At 42.0% G+C, this 15,033-nt stretch overlaps 3 protein-coding genes across 4 annotated transcripts in view; 1 reads left to right on the top strand and 2 right to left on the bottom strand.

Annotated features, from left to right (window-relative positions):
* Positions 1–5,783, bottom strand: part of ttc37 (tetratricopeptide repeat domain 37) — a 20,961-nt gene extending 15,178 nt beyond the window's left edge. Inside the window, exons 1-16 of one of the 2 annotated variants that reach the window (XM_042101164.1) lie at positions 5,638–5,783; positions 4,776–4,871; positions 4,551–4,694; positions 4,260–4,348; positions 4,077–4,152; positions 3,707–3,847; positions 3,296–3,394; positions 2,994–3,102; positions 2,576–2,716; positions 2,067–2,168; positions 1,781–1,905; positions 1,581–1,667; positions 1,349–1,452; positions 1,074–1,200; positions 345–524; positions 114–238 (exon numbers count right to left, since the gene is read on the bottom strand). In XM_042101164.1, coding sequence (XP_041957098.1) covers positions 114–238; positions 345–524; positions 1,074–1,200; positions 1,349–1,452; positions 1,581–1,667; positions 1,781–1,905; positions 2,067–2,168; positions 2,576–2,716; positions 2,994–3,102; positions 3,296–3,394; positions 3,707–3,847; positions 4,077–4,152; positions 4,260–4,348; positions 4,551–4,694; positions 4,776–4,865 — 1,739 coding nt within the window. In that variant the 5' untranslated portion in view covers positions 4,866–4,871; positions 5,638–5,783. The remainder of the gene's footprint in view (positions 1–113; positions 239–344; positions 525–1,073; positions 1,201–1,348; positions 1,453–1,580; positions 1,668–1,780; positions 1,906–2,066; positions 2,169–2,575; positions 2,717–2,993; positions 3,103–3,295; positions 3,395–3,706; positions 3,848–4,076; positions 4,153–4,259; positions 4,349–4,550; positions 4,695–4,775; positions 4,872–5,637) is intronic. The other variant, XM_042101163.1, reaches the window with a different exon arrangement.
* arsk (arylsulfatase family, member K) lies at positions 5,784–15,033 on the top strand. Its single transcript, XM_042101172.1, has 8 exons — positions 5,784–6,113; positions 6,213–6,342; positions 6,467–6,626; positions 6,809–7,088; positions 7,349–7,520; positions 7,710–7,934; positions 13,326–13,529; positions 14,455–15,033. The coding sequence occupies exons 1-8, from the start codon at positions 5,982–5,984 to the stop codon at positions 14,727–14,729; spliced, it is 1,578 nt and encodes a 525-aa protein (XP_041957106.1). The 5' UTR covers positions 5,784–5,981; the 3' UTR covers positions 14,730–15,033.
* Positions 9,820–11,683, bottom strand: LOC121715440. Its single transcript, XM_042101176.1, has 6 exons — positions 11,006–11,683; positions 10,818–10,916; positions 10,622–10,717; positions 10,401–10,499; positions 10,216–10,296; positions 9,820–10,014 (listed from the first exon to the last, which is right to left on the bottom strand). Exons 1-6 carry the CDS (start codon positions 11,418–11,420, stop codon positions 9,851–9,853), a joined length of 954 nt encoding a protein of 317 aa, XP_041957110.1. The 5' UTR covers positions 11,421–11,683; the 3' UTR covers positions 9,820–9,850.

Raw genomic sequence — 15,033 nt, 5'->3', positions numbered from 1 at the left:
GAGGAGGATGGTGACGTTATTTGGATGATGGGTTAAACCAAGTCCTGTCCCAAGTCCTATGTCATAAAAGATCTGGTTCACTATTTAAACAAGTGAAAGGTGGAGGTATGTACTCTGTGACAGCTTGCTGGTGCTCATTGATCTTGAGGTGATATAAGCCCCTTCTCATCCAGGCCCACTTGGCTGACCCAGGGGTGGCTCTCTCAGTCACCGACGTCAAAATGGCCAAGGCAGATTCCTGTCAAAAAAAAGAAACACACACACACACACACACAGTATATAAACCCCTGTCCTGTTTCACATGCAATGAGTTTGTGCGAAGGTTTCTGGTGTGTGGCGCTCACCATGTCTCCTTGCTCCATGCTGATGTCGACTGCTGCCGCCCCTGCCTCACCATCGCTGCCGTCCAGCTCAAAGGCCCGCTTGTAGCATCCATGCGCTCGGCCCAGGTCACGGGCCACCTCCCGGTAGTAGTGGCCCAGATAGCGGAACACAGAGCCCAGGTGAGGGTCAAGCTTCGCAGCCTGACCCAGACAAACAATGAGAGTAAGGTGAGAGGAGATGAGACCATCAAGACTAGTGAGGTGTTGTTAAGACACCAGCAGAACTTACAATAAGACCCCATAATAATGACACGATTTATAAGAGTCCATTCAGCTCTATTCAATTCCTTCATATGTACTTTAGAAATAAGTATAATCACATACAGTACATTTAACTTTAACAAAACCATGGGCCAGAAAACAAAAAACACAGTTGGGTGGTGATTAAGCATCATATTTATTTCCTCAACATGGAAAAATATTCTATGGGGAAGATAACGATTCTCTGGAGCGGAACATGAACCATTCAGTCCATTTGGAAGACTTCACAAAAATAACCATAGACAAGTGAGGCATCTATCTCAGAAGCCTGTGGAGGATGGATGATGGTGGCACAACAGTCACACTTTGAACCAGTCACAGGAATAATGGGCTCATGTTTGCCTCCTCCACCATGCCACAGTGGCTATGTACTGAAGTAACAAAGATAAAGATACATTTAGTAGGAAACGGGAAGTGTTTCAGCCCAACCTTGAGGAGGTGCGTGTGTGCTTTATTCCGATCTCGACGCGCCTCTTCTCCCATGAGCCAGTAGAGTCGGCCCAACAGGAAGTAGAGCTCTCCTGAGTCTGGGCAGATTGAGAGGGCCTTCTGGAAGCTACAAAGACACCAAAACAAAACAGACATGGGACATGTGTATTATACTGATTGATATGTGTCTGGGTGTACTGGGTGTGTGTGTGTGTGTGTGTGTGTGTCAGTGAGTGAGTGAGTGTGTGTGTGTTTGTGTGTGTATAAACACACACCTTTCCTCTGCTTGTTGGAGCTCATCCCGTGCCTGATGGATGAGCCCCTTCAGCGTAACTGCCTCTACAGAGTCAGGATGGGACGTCCCCAACTCCGTTGATACCTGCATCAGGAACAGAGGACAAGTGACTAATTTACCTTAAGTTACTACATTTACCTAAATATGCTCCCAGTTCCAATTATTTGAGGGCTGTGGAAATATAGAATCACATGCACTAAGGTGATTTATACCTGCAATGCTTGTTCAATTTGGCCTTTCTGCAAGTAGATCCTGCCTTTAAAAGATAACAGGACGGGATCATTTCTGAAATCAGATATCTAAAAGAAAGGGGGGAAAAAACACATTTCCATTGCATTAGATTTACATTATGAATGTCCTCTGTATGCATCAGTGTTTGAGCCACACATATGTGTGTCCACTGTTAGTGCACCTGAGTGAGTGTGTCCAGCGCTTCATCAGATGTGGTTTCAGTTCCACTCCTCACAAGAGACTCCAGCTTGAGCTTCTGCAACTTCTGGCTCAATTCTGTATCACTGTCCTTACAGCAACTCAGTCCTAAGTTGAGCAACCACACACACATACACACGAATGCGGACACGCAGACACACAGATGACATGACATGACAATATTGACAATAATGACAAATTGACAATACAGGCTTTAATGCTCTGACACACATATGGATATAACTGATCAGGTGGAAAGTACACTGTACCTTGACTGCACGCCTTGGCACTATCTGTGTATTTGTGAATCTTGAGCTGAGCCTGGGCCAAGCTATACCAGCCAACCACAGAGGAACGCATCTGCTTCAATCCTGACGGAGCACAGAGATGGTGTTTAGGCTTTTGATCAAATGTTGGGAAAGGCTGGCAGGTGAAACAAACAAAACATGCGGAGATATATCCAATGGTATTGTTGCAGTCTGGCTACGTATGCACCTGGTAAAGAAGGCATCTATACATGCACAGGTCTTAAGATTAGGGAAGCCAATGACATTTACCAGGTTTGGGATACATCCTTCTTTTGCCTGTATTTAAATCTGTCTATAGGCACATTCAACTTAATGCAGTGCTGCGCAGATCTGGCTGAACGTGATGCATGTTTGCATTGTGCAAAAGTCCAGCATGCATCACGGTAAGCCAGATCAGTGCAGCGCTACATCACGTCGAATGCGTCTTCTGCTACTCTGACTGATGTCATGGCCACTGCCCCCACACTCACCCTGAGACAGGCTCTTGATGGCGTCCTCATACTTCTTCTGGTCCAGAGCCGTGACTCCCAGGCCCAGGAGAGCTGGCCCACTGCCTGCGTCCAACTCCAGCATACGCCTGAAGCATCCAACGGCCTCCTCACTGCATGCTCCTGCCAAGCAACATAAGGCACAACACCACTCACCAAGTTCTGATAACTTGAAGAGATAAACCTATAAAAACACTTATTCATGTATAAGTAACATGCATAATATATTGTTGTCATAACAGATTTTGACTGTTTTTTGAGTGTTTGTGAAGCACCTGTAATAAACATCAGACTATTTATGCATGTTTTTAAATGAGATATTAACAGCTGAAAAAGACAACAACATCCAGTAAGTTCAGCAATGCCTGAATTACAAATCCCAATTTAAGGCAGTCCTTACCTGACTTTAGGTAGTGTGAGCACAGGACCTCCAAGGGGAATTTTTGGGAGGGGTAAGTGGACAGCATCATCTCACAGACTTCTTTCAGTTTGGCTTCTTCATGTGGAAGCTGGACAGAAAACATGCAATTGTACTCACGTTGGGACTGACATATGGGCTAGAGTTCATTTAATCTATTCAGTTATACATTGAAGTTATCTAATGCCATTCTAATCTAATGCAATTACGGTTATTATTAAGTAAAAGTAGTTCATTAAGTTGCATGTCAGTAAGAGGAACAGGCTTGATGGTCAGAGGCATACCTTTGACAGACATGTGAGGAAGTCCATTGAGAGTTTCTTGTGGTCTTCACAAGGGGCAGATTCTGTGAGAGTCATGGCTTTCTCAAAAGCAGTTATAAGCTGAGAGAGAGGGACCAGAGACCAGTGTAAACTAAGAAGGTCTAACAAGACTTAGGCGAAGATGATAACGTAAATTCACTGCATAAAGGTTTCCTGTAGACATGTAGACTTTACTGAACTACAAATCCTGAGCACAGCAGCAAAAACGTGTCATGAGTTCGAGAAGTTTACATGTGTGCACTGCCACCAAACCATCACACAGACAGACCAAATCTGTTACTACAAAATGTGGGTGAGCTCTGGCCCTGAACCTGGCCTATTAGAAAGCCTCGGTGCTTTTGACAGGGTTGGCGGGGCTATTTCTGCACTTACGTGCTGCTGGGTCTCGTTGTCCTGCTCCTCCACGCTGTCCTGTAGGATCTGCGCCATCTCCCTCCAGAGCTGCAGCTGCTCGGCCTGGTCGGCCTCACCCTCCTCCTTCAGCTGCAGCAGCCTGCTCCACACACGAGCCACCTGTACACAGCACACACCACAAAACACAGAGGCCAGTGAGAACAGTGCGGTAAAGGCAACTTGATGGTGGACATTTAGAAATTCCAGAAATTCATGAACTCTTCGCTACAAGAGTCAGGAGAAGACACTTAGTCGAAACATTTTAAATGGTTAAAGTAACAGGACAAGAGTCATCATCGGATCTGGTCTGCATATCTGATTTACAAATCACTTGATTTTTAATGCACACCTGCAAATAGTCCTTCTCTTGGAGGTGGAGGTCCACCAGCTTCCTGCTCACCTCTTGGCACTTGACTTTGTCTGAACTGTAGGATTTTACAGGTCAAATATTACAACCACAGAGTAAGTCACAAGTCAAATAGTTACACAAGATAACATCCTAGAATGTGTCAATGATGACGTAAAAGTTCACCTTTCATACAATGTGATGAGTTTCTGGTATACCACAGGGAGTTCACTCTTATCTGTCTCGTTGTTCTTCTCATATAGGTTTGCCAATCCCTTCAAAGGAAAACTTCATTTAGTCATGCAAATAAAAGCATTTCTTGATTGAAGAAAACCCAAAACAATTATCAGATGAATACACAATTTAACTAAGAAAAATACATTATATAAGTAGGTCATATGTACTTTAACATGGCACCCAACCAAGACGAGCATGACTATGTTGCCTAGAGATTCAATTCCAAGGCTGCATTCCTACCTGCCATGCCAGTAGCTGGTCAGGCTCGAGCTCGGCAGCCTTCTTGTATGCTGCTTTGGCCTGGTCAGGCTGGTCCAGCTCCCCAGCGGCCACTCCAATGAACACCCAGGCATTGTAGTTGTTCTTCTCGAGCTTGAGAACATTCTGGAAGAATATACACGACTTAATATTGACTTCAGCCTTTTTTCCAAAACAAATCATCCTAGATATCTGGGCAGGGTGTACCTTGCAATGTTTAAGTGCTTCTTTGTATTCTTTGTTCTTGATGGCTTCCCTTGCACTTTTCAGGGCAGCCTTCACCTCTTTACTGGACATCCTTTCCTATAAAAGAAAATAACACAAACCATTGGTCCAATTTCGCTACGGAATGGGTTGGCCTTCAGCTTTCTGACAACTGTCAACTGCCATTCTGCTGATAATCAAAACCAGCTAAGATAATAAATTTCAGATCTGTCATTTCATCATAAATTCTACTATTCTGTACCAGTAGTGATTCACTGACTGTATACTTCCAGTATATTTTGGGGCGAGGCTTCTCAGAGAATCCAAAACAGTGTCGTGGCACGTTCAAAACAGTATCTGACACGTATCTTGAGCAGGCTTCGAAAAATAGTTTCCAGTGTCACAAAATTGAACCCGTGCACCACTGATGGCTGTGGTCCACAAATTTGACTAGTTTCAATTGCCAAACTGTGTGGTGGTAGAAGAGTGCCCCCTGAATCCATCTTAGTGAGTGCTTTGACATGGCTAACGTTAACCTAACTTATATCCGCTCGTTAACGTTATAGTGGAACATAAAATCACAGACTTAACGTAACGTATTACGTAAACATAATTGAGACATAAGAAATCATAAATAAACAGTAAGCTAGCTAAGTTGCCCTAGCCAATTAGCTCCTATAACGTTAACGTTAACGTTACTGACATGCAAGTCAGCTTTGGCTAGCAGATAGCTATTCAGAGAAATAAGTTCTACTTTAGCTGATATTCCTCTAAATCTAGCAGCAACGTCATCGGGGACGAGTATTCTCCACGACTTTTAATATATAGTGAATGTGTCAGATGATAAATTTTAGCTGTTATTTACCTGGTGCCTTGTGTGGGAAGGCTATCGAAAGAGTTAATCAAGCAACAGCACATAACCTAACTCCTTGTTAGAGAAACTACAAATCATCCCATAATGCACTGGTTCGAATTGTAGGCGTGAACAAGGAAACTGGTTTTAGCAGTTCATGAAAAAAAAGCTTTGGTTTGTTATTCTAATGAGAAGAATGACAGATAAGTAAAAATGCGACTGTTTTAAGAAAGATGGGTTGAGCTAATTCAGTTTCACGGCAACAGAGGTTGGTCTGGTGTTTTGTTGATTGAAATCTCGTGATTTGCCTCATCTGGAGAGCTGACCTAACGTACCGCTAGGTTTTCAGAAGTGACATGATGTATCAACTTCTACTACACCACCTTCTGATTCTCCTGTTGACATTTTACCAATCCACTGTGCAATGTTTGAACTTGAACTTCACAAAAACCAGGCCTAATATTGTAGTGGTGCTGTCTGATGCCTTTGTAAGTATGTTTACAAGTATTATCTATAAAATAGAGTTTGTCTATTGATTGTATTGTACTGGCAAAAGTTTTACTTGAAAAACGTGTACTCCCATGAAGGATGGAAGGTTGACATTTGCCCCTGGCAGAGATGTTGTTCAGTTGCCTTATATCAATTACATGAGGGAATTGGGAGCAATATTTTTGAACTCCTACACAAACTCTCCAATATGCTGTCCTTCAAGAGCAGGTGAGTTGATGTGAGATGGTGCATGCTTTTATGTGTTATGTCAAAGTTACTACCTCTGCTCTTTGTGTGTGTGTGACCGTGCAGTACTTCTTTTTGTCCTAATAGACTGTTGATATTTTCCCAGCTATGTGGAGTGGTCGTTTTGTGCATTTGACTCAGTCATGGAACAATTACAAATGCCTTGATGCAAATGCCACCACATGGATGGATCAGTTGAAGCAAAGTGGATATCAGACGCTCAGTTTAGGAAAATTAGACTTCACGTCAGGAGGTCACACTGTCAGGTAAATGTCAGGTCTAGCAGAAAATCATCTTCAGGGGCATGCAAATGATTTGTCCTCTTATTGTATGACGATTTGTTGTAATTCACCTAGTGTGCTGAGCCACTCTTATGTACTGGATGTGATTGTATCATTAACCACAATGGTATGTCATCCATGACAATTTTATAATTTTTACCTATCAGCAATCGGGTGGAGGCCTGGACTCGAGATGTGCCCTTCCTTCTCCGCCAGGAGGGTCGACCCGTGGCCGATCTCGTTGGTAACTCGTCCACTGTGCGCGTCATGACCCATGACTGGAAGAACACAGACATGGCCTCCGAATGGATACGCCACATTGCTCAGCCATCCCAACCCTTCGCCCTGTACCTGGGCCTCAATCTGCCACATCCATACAAGACTGAAGCTCTGGGGCCAGATGCTGGAGGCTCAACATTCCGCACATCACCCTACTGGCTAAAAAAGGCACTGCAAAGACATTTCATTCTTCTGTTCTCAACTAGAGCACAATGTACATTACCTAGTTATAATAGCAAGTTTAAGTATTATGTTGTTTTGTTTTATTTCATGCAGTGTACTGTACTAGACAGAACAGTGCTCTATACAATGTTAAGAAGAGTCATAACAGAAATGGAAGCCTAAGCACATCCAAGAGTAGCAGTGCCAGAAAAGTAGTGTTGATTTGACTTTAAAAATTACTAATACTTTTTATTGACCTTTCCCAGGTGTCATATGAACACATCTCTGTGCCAGAGTGGTTGCCTTTCTCCGAGATGCACCCAGTAGATTACTACTCCACCATAACCAAGAACTGCAGTTCCAGTTTCTCACAAGAGGAGATCAGGAATATTAGGGCTCATTACTATGCCATGTGTGCAGAAACAGATAGCATGCTGGGTAAACAGTAATTCCCTGTATTAAGCATATTCATCATATAGCATACTTTATTCTCATGTTTGGTTATTATGTGCTAGAAATCTTGAAGCAATGGCCCCATGTATAATCGAATGTATTCAGCAGTTTTGAATGGTTCCTGAATGGAATTGCATAGTTACTCACCCAAATTTGTCAAATGTATCACTACAGGTGAGGTGATAACAGCCCTTCGTGACAAAGGGCTACTTAACAACACAGTTCTGCTCTACACCTCGGACCATGGAGACCTGGCTATGGAACACAGACAGTTCTATAAGATGTCCATGTTCGAGGGCAGCTCCCATGTTCCTCTGCTCATAATGGGACCAGGAATAAAGTCTGGACTGCAGCTTAGTCAGCCTGTCTCGCTGGTGGATATCTACCCTACGTTAATGGGTGAGTTCCGCTAAGTTGCCACTTGGCAGCCATCTTGCTAACGCCTTTAGGCAGTTATTATTTCAGACTTACAAGATCAGGCTACTATTCAAATGAATGGGAAGGCACACGTAACTCCAAATGGAGAGGTCATATTGACATGAAAAGTAGATCAGGCGAATCTGTGTTTAAGTCTAAATTGAACAGTACAAATATCTCCCTCCAGAGATATGGTCTCACACGCATGCGCCAACATTTTGCTGCATGGCTATTACCATGGTGACGGGGTAGTAAACAGAAACCAAAAGGTTAATCATGCCGTTTCCAACAATGCAATTGGTAACTTAGATTACAGGGCAGGATTTCCTGCTCGGCCGACAATTGGCCTTTGGCAGGTTATGTGTAGTAGACATGGGCAGGTTATGTGTAGTAGACAACTGTCATCTTGGCGTTATGAACTGTCTCCATACATTTTATAGAGGATTCTGTAAGTGCCTTGTCTCCTCATTAAAGCTGCAGTTGGTAAGATTTTTTTGATCATATTCACTGAAACTGACACTATGCTCTGACAGAACAACATAAATCAGCCGGTTTTAGAAAAAAAAACGCACTTCTACCTCCACCTAGAGCCTGTTATTTGTTTTGCAAAAATCCACAGCTCCCGGTTCTTCTGGTCCAATCAGAGCAGGGCAGTGTGAGATCTGACTGTCAATCACAGTCTAGTGCAGTCTGGTGCACACTGACAAGCACAAACTCGATGAGAAGGTGCTCGGTGGTAGTGGGGGAGGGTCATGAGAGTTGTAAACATTCAAAATGTTGGCTAAATAAAGTCTCTGTTTATAGTTCTATTATTAAGCAATCACTTTTGTATAAAGTGACTTAAGAGACATTAAATAAAGAATATGCAAGGAGTGTAGTTGTCAAGGGAAATATTGTAGGCCTGTACCATATCATTTAAATAGGATGGTGATGAAGCAGTGGCTGACCTACAAAGAAGACTGACAGATGTAAATTTAATTTTAGCAGCTTATGGAAGCCAGAGGATGTTGACTAGAAGAGGAGTTACAATTGTCCTTTTAGGCTCGATGCTCAAATGTGCTGCCACATTCTTTATCATTTGCAAGTCATGTCACCTTGGAAATGGATTTTTTGGATTTTTGAAATACAATCTATGAAATTACTTTTTCATCAAAACTATAATTTGTATTTTGTATCAAAATTGTACACACAACCTGGGTGCCCAGGTTGGCAATCAGTCAGGCAATCAACCAGGCAATCAGTTATTCCTATTATTATACTTATCATAAATAGAATAATTACAACTCCTCTCCTCTGAAACCCTCCCTCTCTATGTTCCAGCTTCTCTCCTCCTGGCCTTAAGCCAGCCTTATACATATGCGCACACACACACACACACATACATCCTCACATACTCACTACCCCTCACCCCCCATCTCCACCCCCATCCCAACACCACCTCATTCACACTCTTAGAGCTACCATCCGCACCCCCCCCCCATCCCCCCTTCTTTTCATTCCGGTCATCAATTTCATCCCTGATAATCATATCTGTAATCATCCTGGACGCAAATCATCCTTAGCCTTTCTGTTATTAATGTTATGTTGTGTTATGTTTGTGGAAGCCAAGTCAATGTGATGTCTTGTTAAGTTACAGTATGTGTTTATGTAATGTACGTCTGTTTGTCGTATGTAGTGTTCATGTCGTAGTGTTGCATTTTCTGTAATGTCAATGATGTTTGCAAATAAAAAAAAAAAAAAAAAAAAAAAAAAATTGTACACACACACACACACACACACACACACACACACACACACAAAAAGTCCTAAATTACAGAAAATACTGGACTTGGGTAATTTTGTTTGAGTGAATAAAGAGTGCAATATCTTTTATTGGCCAAAATACTTTATTTGATTTATCAGTGAGGGAAATAAAGACCAATAATAAAACAACTAAACAAACGGTAGTAATAATAATAGATACAGGTGTAGTCTTCTGATGCCACATTGCAGTCATCCAGTCTAGTACAAATGTAGCCATCCATTACAAATGGAGACCGATGTTTGTCCTCGGCAAAATATCCTGTGCCATAATGTAAAAGAGGACATGCATTAATTCAACTCAATCAGTTCATTGATTTATCAGAATCAAAGTGCTGTACCCAGGGTTATGGGACATCCTAATAACTACTCAACTCTTTTTGTTCTTTTGTAATAATTATTTTTGAATATCTAGGAACAAAGATATTTCCCTGAGTTTCTGCTTGTTTGAGCAGCTTCATACCTTGGACATCTCCCTTCTCTGTTTTCAGTTTGTACTTCGTCCTCCAAGTCATCATTTTCCAGTTCAGGCTGGACTCAGTGCCTATCAAAATTCATTCATTCCAAATAAATATCAGTTAAAAGGTACAGCTTGATTTCCAATACCAATTCTATTCCAGATCCAATTTTTCAGTGTTCTCAACTCACTCATTTCCACAGGGACAGGAAGTTCTGTTTGCTTAACCAGGCTCATCTCCTGCTCCCTTCCCTCCACTGGTTCCTCCTCACCATCACAGGCAGGACTCTCTAATATAAAACATGCTTTTATTATTGAGGCTCAGTCATTTATAATAAGTGTCTCAGTCCAAACATTAACCTAACCATTCTGAAATACAAATGTTTTAATTCTAGTCCACTATTTCACTTACGTGTCCTCGTTTTGTCCTGGATGGCTGGTGTCCCCTGAAGGACCATGTTCTGCCATCTCTGGCTGCAGGCCTTTTTGCCTGACAGGGGTGCACAGCCTGTAGAAAAGATCAGACAGAAGAAGAATTGCTGAATTACACTAAAGCATTCCACGTGATCGTATATTCTATTTTTACTCTTTTTCTTAAGTTTACTTACGCTTTTCCATGTTGTCCTGGATGACTGGTGTCCATCCCAGGATCATATCCTGCCATTTCTGGCTCCAGGCCTTTTTTCCCCTCAGGGGCAAGCAGGCTACTGAAATGGTAATAGGAATATTTGGTCAGCCATTATTTCAAACACTACTGAATTACCCTACTTTAATCTCATACACTTCCTGTTCTTACTCGGGGGATTGATCTTTGCGTCTCTATGACCGCAGTTCGTCTCCCTTGGTGCCTCGGCCTGCACCTGTGGGACCTCATCAGTCTTGTAGTCCTGGGTAGACTTTTCAACGTTCAACTCCTTTTCAACGTTCTCCATGTCACCCAGATAGTGGGGCCTCTGGGCTCTCAGCTGGACCTTCAGGGGTTTCCGAGAGTCCTGCAAAGCCTGCAGGGTGATGTCCATCTTCTCTTGGACTTTGGTCCTTGCTGGCTTGCCCTCTTCCCCCCTCGGTTTCCATCCAGAGGCCACAAATCGAGCTCTTCCCCTGTCCTGCTTGGAGGACTTCGATTCAGACTTGGGCACCTTTTCCTCTGATTTTACTTTTTTATTCAGTCCCCTGTTCCACTTCCAGTCCATCCTCTCCATGGCCTGCATCTTGCTAATGCGCAAGTTTCTGCGGCGCTGTTTGGTTTTTTCTTTTACTGACCTTGCTCCTGATGCTGGCCCAGACAGACCTCAGGGCATCAATGAAGCATCCACGGGACTCCATTTTCAGCCCTTTGAGTCCCTTCTTACGTTTTACCGTTAATCTTAATTCAAAACTGTGAAGTAATGGAAAAAAAGAAGCAATAGCAGGAAGAATGTTTTCCCTAATGCTGTCTCTGTATCAGTCTGTGTCAAAGTGACAGTGTTTTGTTTGAATGTTCATAGCAGAACTCTCAGCTAATTATGTCATAGACATAAGCATGATGTCATAATTGATAAATGCAAGAATTCCGAGAGTATGCCTGATGAGGTTTTGTTTATTCAGCTCTGTAGACTATATAATAGCCTAATAATACTACTACTACTAATAATAATAATAATAATAATAATAACAATAATAATTTACATAGCACTTTTCAAGCACACAATTTTAGCAACAAAAAACAACAAAAAAATCAGAAACACTAATTTAAAAAGATTAAAAGGAATATACAAAAAATGTACTGTGTGCTCTGTGCCGTTTATGTACTGTGCACAAAGAAAAGGCAGTAATAAAAAAAAAATACAGTAAATTAAATCATGCTAAAATAAAAATTATAGTAATAAAGTGAAATAAAAGAAAACATAGAATGAACCCCTCACTGAAGAAACTCTATTTTGTAAGTGTGTCTTAAGGGCAGATATAAAGCCTGACACTGACGGCGCACAATAAATGTTGTGAGGGTTGTTCCAGAGTTTAGGGGCCCTAACTGGAAAGGATTTGCTATGGAATAGCCAAAAGACCTAGGATGGAGGATCTGAGGGGCCCAGCAGGACAGTAGAGGGTTTAACTAGATCGGCACGTAACCTGGACATCATGATTGATGACCGACTTAACTTATCTGAGCATGTAGCCTCAATTGCAAAATCATATCGGTTTATCCTTTCTGACACAAGATTCCACACAACTTTTTGTACAGGCCATGGTTATCTCAAAGCTGTAATTCACTGTTAGCTGGCCTACCTGCTTGTGTAGTAAGATCGTTACAACTGCTTCAGAGTGTTGCAGCACGCCTGGTCTTCAATCGGCCAGGGAGGACACATGGAACTCCTCTCCTAGTTACTCTCCATTGGCTCCCTATGGTGGCTGGAATTCAATTTAAATCTCTCACTTTGGCCTATATATGACTGGATCTGCTCGCTGCTATCCTAATTCAATGATCAAGATGTATATCCCCAACCACCCACTGCGGTCTTCTGATGAGCGTCTGTTGTGTCGACCAGCTATAAACGCTAGGTCAAATTCAAGACTCTTTTCCTCAGTGGTTCCTTGTTGGTGGATTGAGTTGCCCAGTGATCTCTGTTCCTGTGATAGTTTTGGGTCTTTCTAGAGGGGTCTAAAGGCATATCTGTTCAACATGCACTTAGTTTCTTAAGTGTTTCTTAGACGTTATGGTTTGTACATTATAGTATTTATTTATTTTCATTAGGCAATTGATTGAATTGACATTGTGGTTTATTACTGCTATTCTCCTTAATGTAGTCTTACCAACTTGTTTAATTGTTTACTGTTAAATTTAACTTTGTATTGTTGTTATATGTGTGTCGCTTTGGACAAAAGGGTCTGCTAAATACCATAACCATAACCATAAGTTGGTGGTAGTGTTTTCTGTGAGATAGATGCTGAATCAGAAAAGTTTATAAGGTTTATAACATGTTTCATTGTATGCTCATGTTTAATTGCTTATGCACATTTTAAATACCTTTGTGTTGCAAATCATAGTGCTTTCCTGGATTCTACTGCAGTAGTTAGCATTATTCAATTGTTGGATTTTGTTACCTAGTAAATGTTACATGCATTCTTTATCTTCCCAGAGTTGGCTGGTATCCCAAGCCCTGGTGGTCTGAGTGGTTTCTCCCTATTGCCTCTTCTGTCTGGGTCCAATGGCTCGAGACCAAGCTGGGTGCTGAGTGAATACCATGGTTGCAATACCAACGCCTCGACATACATGCTGAGGATAGGCCAGTGGAAGTACATAGCCTATGCAGATGGCACTAGTGTCCCCCCACAATTGTTTGGTGAGACCCTCATACTTCTTGAATTTCCCCTTGGGGATCAATAAAGTATCTATCTATCTATCTCATACAACTTTGTATCATGAATTTCATGTATCAGTTGAAATTCATGATATACCATGGAGCCAGCTCCACTAAGATTAAAGAACAGTTATATCTCAGGGAAAAGTAGGTGATTGTGAGGGACCAAGGCGACCACCCCACGTTTAGGGAGGTGCGCCACTTGATTAGGTGGTGTTGAGGGAAGGCAGGAGACAGCAGTTCCGTACAAAAATATAGTCATTTATTGTCCATAAACAAACAGGCAGATCCAGGAGCAGAATTGGAGTCCAAACATGAAATGCAGGGTTCTTCAGTCTACAAACATGTACCGTGCCATAAAACTAAGCACCAGGAACCTACTCTTTCTAGGCTCCCTGTCCAAACAAGGCGACCTTGTAACTTTGGACCTCTTCCGCGTGTCTTCCTGGTTCTCCTGTGTTTCCAGTCTATTGTGTCTCACTCCCATGTGAAATAAGCCTGCCTTTAAATATGCTAGGCAATTACCCCAATCAGTATGTTGGGCTAAACCATTGTAGAGGGGTGAAGGTCTATACCATTATGCCCACACAGTTAAAATCTCCCAATATAAAGACACATACATACACCTACATACACAAGACATAAACAGCAATAAAACAAACTGAGTGCAGGTGAGTGTGTTTGGCTGCAGTCCATGCATGTGTGGCACAAGGCAGTTTTTCAAATGTTTGTCATAGGGGAAAAGGAGAGGACTCCTTTTTCACAGTGATCTATTGTATATCTGTACCATTTCTTTAATGGAGGTCACTTTTCCTTAAACAATGTTCATCACTGAGTGTCAATTTACAGTAGAAGGTGGTCAGCAGATCACTTGAGCTAGTCTGATGCAACGTTCTCCTTTTTTTAGATCTTTCTAAGGATAAAGAGGAACTAAAGAACCTGGCCTCATCCTTACCTGAAGTGGTCCAGCATTTGGACTTACAATTGCGCTCTGCAGTGGACTACCCCACTGTCTCCAAAGAGGTTCACCTCTACAACAGGCAAGAATTTCTCTCATGGAGACAGAGCCTGGGAAACAACTACACTCAAATTATTGCCAATCTGCGCTGGCACCTGGACTGGCAAAGAAATCCGCAGGGCAATATGAAGGCCATTGAAGAATGGCTGATGGCTCACCCGTGACTTATTTTGATGCTGGATGTCATTTGTGAGGTTTCTTTCTTCAAAGATGTATCTTTCATCTTGTACATTTTAGTATGTTTTCTGCTGCTTTTAATTCATTGATGTCTATTTGTCTTCATGAGACTTTATGATCAATAACTTTGCATCAAAGCTTAAGGTCTGTAGATGTCCAGGGGTGAGATCTATCTTTTGTCTCTGTCACTCCACTCATTCACTTGAGCACTTTTTGGCAGATTCTATCTTGATATGTTGATACATTCTGTCCTTTCATCACCTAAAATAAAATAAAGTCTTATTTACATTA

The sequence above is a fragment of the Alosa sapidissima genome, chromosome 8 (assembly GCF_018492685.1).
Source record: "Alosa sapidissima isolate fAloSap1 chromosome 8, fAloSap1.pri, whole genome shotgun sequence".
Lineage (NCBI taxonomy): Eukaryota > Metazoa > Chordata > Actinopteri > Clupeiformes > Clupeidae > Alosa > Alosa sapidissima.
The sequence above is the reverse complement of the archived record's forward strand: the minus strand, read 5'-3'. Positions and strand labels throughout refer to the sequence as shown.

Coding starts and splice junctions, on each gene's coding strand:
- LOC121715440 (XM_042101176.1), bottom strand. CDS start 11,420: ATGCAGGCCATGGAGAGGATGGACTGGAAGTGGAACAGGGGACTGAAT. Junction 10,917..11,005: donor CGCAAAGATCAATCCCCCGA/GTAAGAACAGGA, acceptor TTACCATTTCAG/TAGCCTGCTTGCCCCTGAGG. Junction 10,718..10,817: donor CCAGGACAACATGGAAAAGC/GTAAGTAAACTT, acceptor TCTTTTCTACAG/GCTGTGCACCCCTGTCAGGC.
- arsk (XM_042101172.1), top strand. CDS start 5,982: ATGATGTATCAACTTCTACTACACCACCTTCTGATTCTCCTGTTGACA. Junction 7,089..7,348: donor CACCCTACTGGCTAAAAAAG/GCACTGCAAAGA, acceptor GACCTTTCCCAG/GTGTCATATGAACACATCTC. Junction 7,521..7,709: donor AGAAACAGATAGCATGCTGG/GTAAACAGTAAT, acceptor GTATCACTACAG/GTGAGGTGATAACAGCCCTT.